Source organism: Eptesicus fuscus, chromosome 5 (genome assembly GCF_027574615.1).
Source record: "Eptesicus fuscus isolate TK198812 chromosome 5, DD_ASM_mEF_20220401, whole genome shotgun sequence".
NCBI classification, from domain to species: Eukaryota; Metazoa; Chordata; class Mammalia; order Chiroptera; family Vespertilionidae; genus Eptesicus; species Eptesicus fuscus.
The window spans coordinates 105887747-105899698 of NC_072477.1; the positions used below are offsets into that span (position 1 = coordinate 105887747).

An 11952-nucleotide genomic window follows, 5' to 3' on the forward strand; every position below is an offset into this window, starting at 1 on the left:
GCCAGGAAGCACAGAGTGTCCCAGATCCATTGAACCTGAGGAGGTCCACAACAAGACACATCATAATTCATATGGCACAGATTACAGACAAAGAGAGAATCTTTTTTTATCCTCACCAAGGATATGTTTTTATTGATTTTTTTATCTTTATTGTTGAGCATATTACAGGTGACCCGCTTTTCCCCCCATTGCCCCCCCTCCACCCAGTTCCTGCCCTGCCTGACCCCAGGCCTTGACCACCCTATTGTCTATGTAGCTAGGTAAGATCTTTAGTTAATCTCTTCCCACCCTCCCAACTCCTCCCTTTCCTCCAAGATTCGTAAGTGTGTTCCATGTTTCCATGCCTGTGGTTCTGTTATTCACTAGTTTATTTTGTTCATTAAATTTCTTGTTTACTTTGATTTTTAGATACAATTATTGATAGATATATATTTATTGCCATTTTACTGTTCATTCTTCTTCCTCTTCCTCTTCTTAAAGAATACCCTTCAACAGTTCATGTAATACTGGTTTGGTGATGAACTCATTTAACTTATTCTTGTCTGTGAAGCTCTTTTTCTGACCATTAATTCTAAATAAGAGCTTTGCTGGGTAGAGTAATCTTGATTGTAGGTCCCTGCTGTTCATCAGTTTGAGTATTTCTTGCCACTCCCTTCTGGCCTGCAAAGTTTCTGTTGAGAAATCATCTCACAGTCATATGGATGCTCCCTTGTATGAAACTAACTGTTTTTCTCTTGCTGCTTTTAATATGCTTTGTCTTTAACCTTTGGCATTTTAATTATGATGTGTCTTGGTGTGGGCCTCTTTGGGTTCCTCTTGTTTGAAACTCTCTGTGCTTCCTGGACTTGTAAGTCTATTTCTTTCACCAGGTGGGGGAAGTTTTCTGTTATTATTCTTTCAAATAGGTTTTCAATATCTTGCACTCTCTCTTCTCCTTCTGGCACCTCCATGATGCAAATGTGGGGTGTCCCAGAGGCTCCTTACACTATCTTCATTTTATTTTTTTTTTTTGCTTTTCTGAGTGGGTGTTTTGTGCTTCCTCATATTCCAAATCATTGATTTGATTCTCAGAACCCCCTACTCTACTGTTGAAACACTGTAAATTATTCTTTATTTCAGTTAGTGTATGCTTAATTTCTAACTGGTCCTTTTTCATGTCTTTGACATTCTTACTAAGATCCTTGGAAGTCTCACTAAGTCCTTTGAAATTCTCATGAAGATCCTTGAGTAACCTTATAACCATGGTTCTGTATCCAGTAGTTTGCTTGCTTCTATTTCTTTCATTTGTGACATGTTTCTTTGTCTCCTGATTTTGGCTGCTTCCCTGTGTTTGTTTCTATGTATTAGGTAGAGCGGCTATGTCTCCTGGAATTGGTAGAGTGCCCTATGTAGTAGGTGTCCTGTAGACCCCAGTGGTTCAGCCTCCCCAGTCACCTCAGCTGGGCACTCTAGGTGCACCCCTGTGTGGGCTGTGTGCACAGTCTTGTAGTTGAGCCTTCATTGCTATTGGCATCACTGGGAAGAATTGACCTCCAGGCCAATTGGCTGTGAGGACCAGCTGTGACTACAGTGGGAGAGCTGCTGTGCAGGAACCACCCCTATGGAGCAGGACTTGCTTCAATGGGGCTTTGATGCTCACTGAGTCTGCCTCTTGAGTGTGCTGCCTGTGGATATGCAGAGTTGTAATCTGCTATGGTCTGAAGCTTTCCACTGGGTTAACTGGCTCTAGGGTCTCCAGAGAGATGCAAAGTCAGCCACTGTCTGGGGCCAACTGTCAGGAACTACAGAGAAATATGCAGATGGCTGCTATTTGTATTGGTCTTGGAGGTGCCCAGGTGAGACACAGCTGTGAAGCAATGAAGGCTGGTACTAGTTCCAGGTCTTGGGCCTTTTAATGATAGGTTTGGGGCACGCTGAAACCAGCTGCAGCTTGTTTGAGAGATTTTAGGAAATTCTGAAGCCTGAGCCATGGTAAGCTATTCATATGGAAAAACTACTGCAAACAGGTTGGGTGGGGCTGCAAATTGGTTGGGATGGGATCTCAGGGAATCACCAGGGTGGATCCAACTGTGTGCTCCAAGCTGATGGAAACTCAGATATGGGCCTGTTTCCCTGTAGCAGCTCCCTATTGCTGGACAAGAAAAGTGCCCCGGATCCTTTCAGGACTTTTGGCCTTTTGAGCGCAACACAAATCGAGTGAGGGGAGAAGGAGAAAAATCCGCTGGCTCCCTGCAGGATTAATTTATTCAAAAAGGAAATAATAGAAAAATACTCAACATGCAAAAGTCTTGTGAAGAAAATGAAGGAAAACCACAGAGCATGCCCAAGGCCGAGGCAGACCTCCCTTCAGAGGATGTGCCACGGGAGGCAGAAGGAAACCCTCCGCCTTCCGAAGAAGGTGTAAGCCAGGAAGCAGGAGGAAACCTGGGAAGCGGGCTGACTCAGCCTGCCCAGGCTTTTAAAGAGGACACTCCCGTTAGGCATTTGGACCCTGAAGAAATGCTAAGAGGAGTAGATGAGATGGAAAGGCTTAGGGAAGAAATAAGAAGAGTAAGAAACAAGTTTGTGATGATGCATTGGAAGCAAAGACATTCACGCAGACGACCTTATCCTGTGTGCTTTAGGCCTTGAATTCTTTTTTTTTATCTGATAGTAAAATCTGGCCCCTGCTTTCTATTAGCATATTCTGATGTATCTTTTACCTTGGTTTTGCTTTTAATCATCTGGTAGAATTTTGTTTTAGATAGTTTCCTTGTTAACCAGCATCTTACTGGATTTTGTATTTTGACCTATTCTCCAGGTCTATTTTTCAATTGGGAAGTTTCACACAAATGCATGAAATATGTTCATTTCATATTGTAAAGTAACATAAGTTGCAAAGCATATTTAGTGTCAGCTCATATATGTACATTAAAAATCCCAAATTGTGTGTGCGTGCATGTGTGTATACATACATATATACATACATACAAACATACATCAAAAAATTAACTGCTTATTTCTGTGTGGTGTGAGTTTTCTTTTTGCTTATATGTATTTTTTAATGAACTTGTGTCACAGACAATTAAAATTTTTTAATAAGAATGAAGTAATTTGCAATCAGCTTATAAAGGCAATGGGGTCACCTAAACTCTTGAAATAACTATTAAAATGTAAACCTCAAATCACCTCTGGATCTCTTAGCCAGAGGAATAAAACTGGCCATTATTACAGAAAAAAAAAAAAAAAGAAAAAGAAACTCAGATATGGCCCCTGCCAGTCAGTTTTGGGACAGGGAGATTCCAGCACAGGAGCAATGACCCCTGTGAGCATCCCCATCTGGGAGAAAGCTACTCCTGATATCCTTCCCAGATGCCAGACAATCCAGTTGCTCCCCATATGTGTCTGGTTCCCCCAAAGCCACCCAGTGCTAGAGCTCAGAGGGATTGAGTCCAAGTAAGTTCATGTGCTGGCCCTTTAAAAGAAATTCCTTGGTCTCTAGCAGCTTCTGCGTCACTGAGCCACAATCCCCCTTGGTTTTTACAGCCCATAGTTATGGGGACTTCTCTTCCCAACTCTGGAACCCTGGGCTGCAGGTCTGTTGTGGGGTTGGGACCCCTTGCTTTTCACTAGCAACCTCCCCAGAGACAGTCTACCTCCCGATTAAAAAACTGCACACGTGGTGTTGGACCAGTTTGTTCTGCATCTCTGCCCCTCCTACTAGACTCAATGAGCTTTCTTCTTTACTTCTCTAGTTGTAGGACTTCCATTCAACCAGCTTTCAGGTGGTTCTGAATGATGGTTGTTCTATATTTTAGTTGTTATTTTGATTTGGTTGTGGGAGGCAGCGTGTACAGGCATTTCTCTATGTCGCCATCTTGCTTTTCCTTTACAGACTGCTTTTATTGATTTTAAAGAGAGGGGAAGGAAGAGTGAGATAGAGAAACATCAATTGGTTGCCTCCTGTATGCACCCCAAATGGGGATTGAACCTGCAACCTGGGCATGTGCCCTAACCAAAAATTGAACGTGTGACCAGGAATCAAACCCATGACTTTTTGTGTATGAGACAATGCTCCAAACAACTGAACCACACTTGTCTGAGCAAAGAGAGAATCTTAAAAGCATCAAGAGAAAAGCAGTTTGTTTCCTACAAGGAAGTGCCCATACAATTGTCAGCTGATTTCTCAATACAAACTTTGTAGGCCAGAAGGGAGTAGCAAGAAATATTCAAAGTAATATAAAGCAAGGACCTACAACTAAGATTATTCTACCCAGCAAAACTATTATTTATAATCATGGAACAGATAAAGGGCTTCCCAGAGAAGGGAAAGCTAAAGGAGTTTATCACCCCATACTAGTATTACAAGAAATGTTAAAGGGTCTTTTTTAATAAGAAAGAGAGCAACCAAAGGACTTGTATGCATGCATATTAGCATAACCAAGGGACACAGTCACTGGGGTGGTGGGGGCTTGCCCGGCGTGGGAATGGCTGGGGGAGGGGGGTGCGGTTCAAGCAGGGGAAAAAGAGACATATGTAAAACTTTAGACAATAAAAAAAAAAGAAATAATAAGAGTAGGAATAAGAATAAGGAGGAAGAGGAGAGAAGATTAAAAATAGGAATAATAAACAGCCATAAAAAAAGAATAAAATCTTACCATTGGCAATAACATGGATGGACCTAGGGTACTATGCTAAGTGAAATCAGTCAGGCGGAGAAAGACAAATACCATATGATTTCACTTATATGAGGAATCAAAATAACAATATAAATGAAACAACAAAGCAGAAACAGACTCAAGGATACAGGAAACAGACTGATGATTAGCAGATGGGAGGAGGGTTGGGGGAAAGGTGAAAAAAGTGAAGGGATTGAGAAGTACATGTTGGTAGTTACAAAATACTTATGGAGATATAAAGTACAGCACAGGAAATATACTCAATAATAGTGTCATAACTATGTATGATGCCAGTTGGGTACTGAAAATATCAGGGGGAATACTTTGTAAAGTATATGATTATCTAACCACTAAGCTATACACCTTAAACTAATACAAAATAATATTGAATGTAAACTAATACTGAAAAAATATTTTTAAAATTTTTTTAAAGACTTAGTATGAAGCCCTAGCTGGTTTGGCTCAGTGGATAGAGCATCAGCCTGTGAACTGAAAGGTCCCAGGTTCGATTCCTGTCAAGGGCACATGCCTGGGTTGTGGGCTCGATCCCCAGTGGGGGACTGCAGGAGGCAACTGATCCATGATTCTCTGTCATCATGGATGTTTCTATCTCTCTCTCCCTCTTCCTTCCTCTCTGAAATCAATAAAAATACATTTTAAAAAAAGAATCAGTAGGAAATGAATACAATACCTAGAATGAAGAATACACTAGAAGAAATCAACAGCAGATTAGATGAAACAGAAGATCAAATCAGCAATTTGAAAGACAAGAAAGTAGAAAACATCCAATCAAAAGAGAAAAAAGATAATTTTTTTTTAAACTGAGGATGATTTAAGGGACTTCTGGGACAACATCAACTGTATAATGTAAATGGATGAAATGCTCCAATCAAAAGACGTAGAGTGGCTGAATGGATTAAGAAAACAAGACTCATACATATGCTGTCTACAACAGACTCAAACTTCAGATCAAAACACACATATACAATGTTTGAAAGTGAAGGAATGGAAAAGGTATTTCATTCAAATGCAAATTTTAAAAAAGCTTGGATAGCAATGTTGATGTCAAACAAAATAGACTTTAAAACAAAGGCTATAATAAGAGACAAAGAAGGATATTTCATAATGATAAAGGAATCAATCCAATAAGAGGATATAACCCTTGTAAACGTTTATGCACCCAACATAGGAGCACCTAAATATATAAAGCAGATATTGACGAACATAAAGGGAGAGATTGACAGTAATATAGTTATAGTAGCGGACTTTAACCCTTTGCACTCGCTTGCTTTTTTCTTGATTCCTTTATTCTAATGCTAACCATGTCGAGTCACACTTGACATCCGAGTGCAAATAACACCCCATTGTCATCAATGGATAGATATTCCAGACAGAAAATTAATAAGGAAATAATGGCCTTAAATGACACATTAGACCAGGTGTATTTAATTTTTATTTTTAGGGCATTTCACTCCAAAGCAGTAGAATATATATTCTTTTTAAGTGCACATGGAACATTTTCTAGGATAGAATACATGGTAGGCCACAAAACAAGTCTCAATAAATTTCAGAAGATTCAAATCAATAAGCATCTTCTTCAACCAGATTAGTAGTATGCAACTAGAAACCAATTATAAGAAAAAAACTGTAAAATACACAAATACATGGAGGCTAAATAAAATGCTACTAAACAATGAATGGGTTAACAATGAGACCAAGGGGAGGGAAAATGAAAACAGAATGACCCTAAATCCATGGGACACAGAAAAAGGATTCCTAAGAAGGAAATTGATAGCAATACAGGCCTACCTCAAGAAACAAGAAAAATTTTGGTTGGTACCAGTGGCAGAAAGCTGCTGCAGTGGGCATGCACCATGTCTGTGGGACATGGCATCACCCTGCACCGGAGCACCGAAATCATGGCATTTTAGCCCTGGATGGTTTGTTCAGTGGTTAGAGTCAACCTGCGGACTGAAGGGTTGTGGGTTCGAATCCTGGTCAAGGACATGCACCTGGGTTGCAGGTGCCCAGCCCTGGTAGGGGTGCATTCAGGAGGCAACCAATCAATGTGTCTCTCTCACATCCATGTTTCTCTCTTTATCTCTTCCCCTCATCCCTCCCTTCCACTCTTTTTAGAAATCAGTGGAAAAAGTATCCTCGGGTGATGATTTACAAAAAAAAAAAAAAAAAAAAAAGCAGCATTGTATATGAGTGTGGCATATATCCTTCTGACACCTTTATTTGAGTGCAGAAATATGGGCTCACCTTGCTTGTAATTACTGATTCTGAACTCATGAAATACCTAAATAATGTTGTGGAACAATTAAAAGAGTATACAAGTGTTTTGTTCAGAAACTGGTGATAGTTATCGCGAATATTGAAAGTGGTGAAGTCCTGACCAGCCAGCATGGCTCAGTGCCATCGACCTATGAAGCAGGAGGTCACAGTTCGATTCCTGGTCAGGTCACATGCCTGGGTTGCAGGCTCGATCCCCAGTGTGGGGTGTGCAGGGGGCAGCCTATCAATGATTCTCTCATCATTTATGTTTCTATCTCTCTCTCCCTTTCCTATCTCCTCTGAAATCAATAAAAATATTTTTTTTTAAAAAGAAAGAAAGTGGTGAAGTCCTTGAAAGATGGCAATTGGATATTGAGTATGATGGGACTGCCAGAGATGACAGTACATTTAGATAATGGTCTCAGAAAACTATCCAAGGTGAAATCCGTTCAGTGTTCAGGCAGATCACAGCTACAGTGACATTTCTGCCACTGTTGGAAGTTTCTTGTTCATTTGATCTACTGACATATATAGACAATGCTATGGTTGTACCTGAAAAGTTGTAAGAGTCTGGAACCACAGTTCATTAACAATTCTGAGTAACACCGTCTGCATTCTTTTATTACTAAAGTCTGCAATGTAAGCAGCATGATAGTCTACAAAATCCCTGTCCATCACTAAAAATAAAACAAAGACAATAATATAATTCTCAATGTATATTTTCTGAAACCAAGTTAGTTATAATTCATGTTTTATTTTGTTGATTAATTTTTAAATGAGGAAAAGTTAACATTATACCTCACTGAATTGTATTTAATTGTTCTATTTTTGGTACCTGTGGGGCTTTCCATAGAGTTGACATATTTTTTGCACACTGTTCAAAAGGGACCCAGCAGATTACATCAGCACTGTGATGTCAATTCCTTTGAAGGTGGTAACTGTAGGTGGAAAAACGTTTGCTATAAAGCTAAATGCCTTCCTAAATCAGAACTTTTGGTCAAGTAGCTTGACTCAGAATACAGGTATATATGAAACAGAGCAAAAGAAGTCTGAATATTCAGAGTTTTTGTTTAGGTCCTAAAGTAACTGGTAGTCCATGATAACAAAATATTGCTACTAGGTCCTTTTGCCATTTATTTTATTTGCATAGTTTTCATATTTTAAAAATCTAGGTAGAATCAAGATGGCAGCATAGATAAATGCAGTACTCACAGTACATCGAACTGTGACCTCCTGCTTCATAGGTCGATGGCACTGAGCCATGCTGGCTGGTCAGGACTTCACCACTTTCAGTATTCGCGATAACTACCACCAGTTTCTGAACAGAACACTTGTATACTCTTTTAATTGTTCCACAACATTATTTAGGTATTTCATGAGTTCAGAATCATGTAGTATCCTCTCACAACCATATCAAAATTACAACTAAAATACAGAACAACCATCATTCAGAACCACCTGAAATCTGGCTGAATGGAAGTCCTACAACTAGAGAAGTAAAGAAGAAGGCAGTGCTCTCCCTCCAGGGAGCACGTTCGTGCCTTTCCCTTTCCCCTTCCCTTCCTGGCCCCAGGCATGTTACCATTGGCTTCCTAACTTCAAAACTCCAAGGGCCCTTCCTTTAGATTCATAACGTGTTTGCTAAGCCCATTTCTTGTAGAAATTACTTCTTCTACCTCTATAGTTTGCCCAATAAATGTTCTTTTACCAAAAAAATAAAATGAAGAAGAAAATACATGGAAACTGGTACAAAGAGAAGAGATGCGGAACGGGCTGGTCCAACACCCACATATGGCATTCTTTTAAACAGGAGGTATATCTTGGCTGCAGAGGCCTCCCAAGAGGAGCAAGGGGTCCCAGCCCCACACCAGACAGCTCAGCCCAGAGTTCTAGTACTGGAAAGGGAAATCCCCATAATTTCAGGCTATAAAAAACAGTGGGGGCACTAGACAGTTTGGATCAGTGGACAGAGCATTGGCCTGTGGAATGAAGGGTTCTGGGTTCATTTCTGGTCAAGGACATGTACCTTGGTTGCAAGCTTGATTCTGAAAGGGCAGAGCAGGACAGCACAAAATGTACTGTACCCTCCATCCTGTGTAACTATGTATATGACTCCTTTTTCTTAGGAAACCACGAGAATGTAACAGTTGCATAAACCTGCCAATAGGAATGTAGAGAAGTAGACTCAGTCCAAATTAGGCAAGCTGCACAGTACCCCTCCCCTCCCCCGTGTAACCAGACCCCTGACCCTGCCCCCTGACCAATCAACAGGGCCATGATCATTCCCCCCACCCACTGCTTTGGACCCCCTTTTTAAGCCTTTGTTCTCCCAAGGCTCCTCCTCTCCCCACCTCACCGCTGTGCCGGTGTGTGTGTGTGTGTGTGTGTGTGTGTGTGTGTGTGTGTGTGACTGAGCTCAAGCTAGCTTGAATACAGACTCTTTGCTTTTGCATCGGACTCATCTGGTTCCCTGGTGGTTTTTCTTGGGGACCCCGAATTCTGGGCATAACAATTCCCGGCCCTGGTGGAGCACATGCAGGAGGCAACCAATTGATGTGTCTCTCTCACATCAAGGTTTCTCTCTGTGTGTCTTTTCCCCTCCTTTCCATTATCTCTAAAAATCAGTAGAAAAATATCATCAAGGTTTTGGGAGGAAAATGGCAGCCAAATGGGCAGACGTGTCGAGCATTTCGTCCCGGGGCCAGGCTGGTATTGCAACTAAATCAGAAAACATACACCCAAAATTAACAAATTAGTCATAGCTGAGGAGAAAATTTACAAGGAAGGGCAAAGGACACTTCAAGAGCAGTAGGAACAGGGATCTGGGCTGGAGAGGGACACCCAGCCACCCAAGGTGAGGAGGAAGCTGCATTGCACCAAAGCCACGTTGCTTGGTGACAGGCATAACATCCAACTGTGAAAATGAAAAGCCACAGGGCTGCTGGTGGCTGGAGGATCTAGACCTAAGTCCACAGCCATGAAAGGCTGAGCCCCAAAAGGTGGCCTGAAAAGCGGCCCAAGCAGTGTGGTATTGGGGGGGGGGGGGGGGGGGGGGGGTGACTCGCAGTCTGGTGGTTGTTTTGCTTTTGTTTTGTCTTTGCTTTTATTTGCTAAACCCAGAACATAGGGCTTTTCAGTTGCAATCACTGACCTGAGGCTGGCGCAGGGAAAGGCACAGACTTGAGGTGCGGGAGGAAAGGCTGGGGAGGGAAGTAAGGCAGGGAGATGTGCCCAGGACTCCCACATGGGGACATTTGTTGCCTTCCAAACCTAAGTGGCCATTTCTCTCCTCAAGAGCTAGCCCCTCCCAGTGGCCTCAAGGCAGGGAACACAGCCTGCCACACCCTGCCTGCATTCTGAGCTATACGAAGGAAACAAAGGCTCTGAATAGCCCCAAAGACGTTCAGTGACTGCGTTGGGAAGAGGGGCCAGTCCACTCCACTATTCTGGGAACCAGACTGATACAAACTCCAAGTTGCCAGCCAACCCCATTGGTCTCCATAAAAGGATTTCTGACCAACCAAGGCCAGAGTAATATTTTGGGCCACACACAGAGGAGTAGCTCTGGGTCAGGGAAAAAACACCCATCTGATTCCCAGAAAGCAAAACAGCACAACCCCACCTAAAGCCCTGTCAGAAACAGACTCTTGAGTGATTAAGATTGACAGCTGGCAGACAGGCAAAGTGGGCAGATTGGTCCCACCTGCTTGCAGTCAATGCCTGAGGAGACAGACACAAATGGAGGAGTGGTGGATCGGTTGGAGCTTCAACACGGTGCTAAAAGCCAAAGACAGTGCCTGACAGTGGTCACCTAACTACCTAACAGGAAGCCCAGAATTGGCACACAGAACAGAAGAGTGGGGTCCTAAACCACTCTTCTGCTCTCGAAGTGTCCTTTGCCCTTCCTTGTAAATTTTCTCCTCAGCTATGACTAATTTGTTAATTTTGGGTGTATGTTTTCTGATTTAGTTGCAATACCAGCCTGGCCCTGGGACGAGATGCTCGACACGTCTGCCCATTTGGCTGCCATTTTCCTCCCAAAACCTTGATGATATTTTTCTACTGATTTTTAGAGATAATGGAAAGGAGGGGAAAAGACACACAGAGAGAAACCTTGATGTGAGAGAGACACCTAACTACCTAACAGGAAGCCCAGAATTGGCACACAGAACAGAAGAGTGGGGTCCTAAACCAGCCCCCATGGGGCATAAAAATGCAGTGAATGACACTTCACTTTTTATTTTTTATTTTTTAGAAAAAGTTTAGTATTATATTTTACTAGAGGCCTAGTGCACAGATTCATGCACACTGAAAGTAAATTAATTAGAAGGTGGCTGGTGGGGCAGGACTGGGCGAGACAGGCCAGACGTGCCCTGGAGCCAACCTCCCGCAGTCCCTCCCCGGCTGGCCACACCTAGGGCGGCACCAGGGGTCGAAGGGTGTCTGTGGAGTGAGCGGGGTCCCTCAGCAGGTGGGGTCCCTCAGCCTGGCCTGTGGGGATCGGGCCGAAACCAGCAGTTCGACATCCCTGAGAGATCCCGGAGTGTAAGAGGGAACTCTACAAAGTTGTTGTTGCTCAGCTGTGTTGAATGCCCCCTGGTGGTCATTGCACATTATAGCTACTGGTGGGTCACTTAGGCTTTTATATATATAGATTGTATTTTTATTTCCTTATTGTTATTTAATTTTTTTCATCATTTCCTTCCTCGCTTCTCCCTTTTTATCCTGTTTTTCTTTTTTCCCTGCTTTAGTTTTTCTCTTTCCTTTCTTTTTAAACCTTTTAAAAAAATGATCTTCTTTATCTGCTTTAATGATGTTATGATTATTGTAGTCTCTGTTGGCTTATTCATATATCTAATTCCTCTTCCCTGCTCCTACTCCATTTTCCCTTATCTTTTATCTTTCTTTGCTACTCAGTTCTTTTTTTTTTTTTTCCTCTCCTTTCTTGCTCTTTTCTTATCCTAATTTTTAAAATTAGTTTCACTTCCTAAATTCAGGCCTATCTGCTCTCTCCTCT

At 42.1% G+C, this 11952-nt stretch overlaps 1 protein-coding gene and 1 pseudogene across 1 annotated transcript; both read left to right on the forward strand.

Moving 5' to 3' along the window:
• The first annotated feature begins 2106 nt into the window (after positions 1–2106).
• Positions 2107–3215, forward strand: LOC129149036 (transcription elongation factor A protein-like 8). The gene has a single exon (XM_054715625.1). It carries the CDS (start codon positions 2278–2280, stop codon positions 2629–2631), a length of 354 nt encoding a protein of 117 aa, XP_054571600.1. The 5' UTR covers positions 2107–2277; the 3' UTR covers positions 2632–3215.
• Positions 3216–6398: 3183 nt separating this feature from the next.
• LOC129149076 (mitotic spindle assembly checkpoint protein MAD2A-like) lies at positions 6399–7616 on the forward strand (annotated as a pseudogene).
• Positions 7617–11952: the final 4336 nt, after the last annotated feature.

Bases quoted from the DNA above. Each gene is read 5' to 3' on its own strand.
- LOC129149036 (XM_054715625.1), top strand. From the start codon at position 2,278: ATGCAAAAGTCTTGTGAAGAAAATGAAGGAAAACCACAGAGCATGCCC.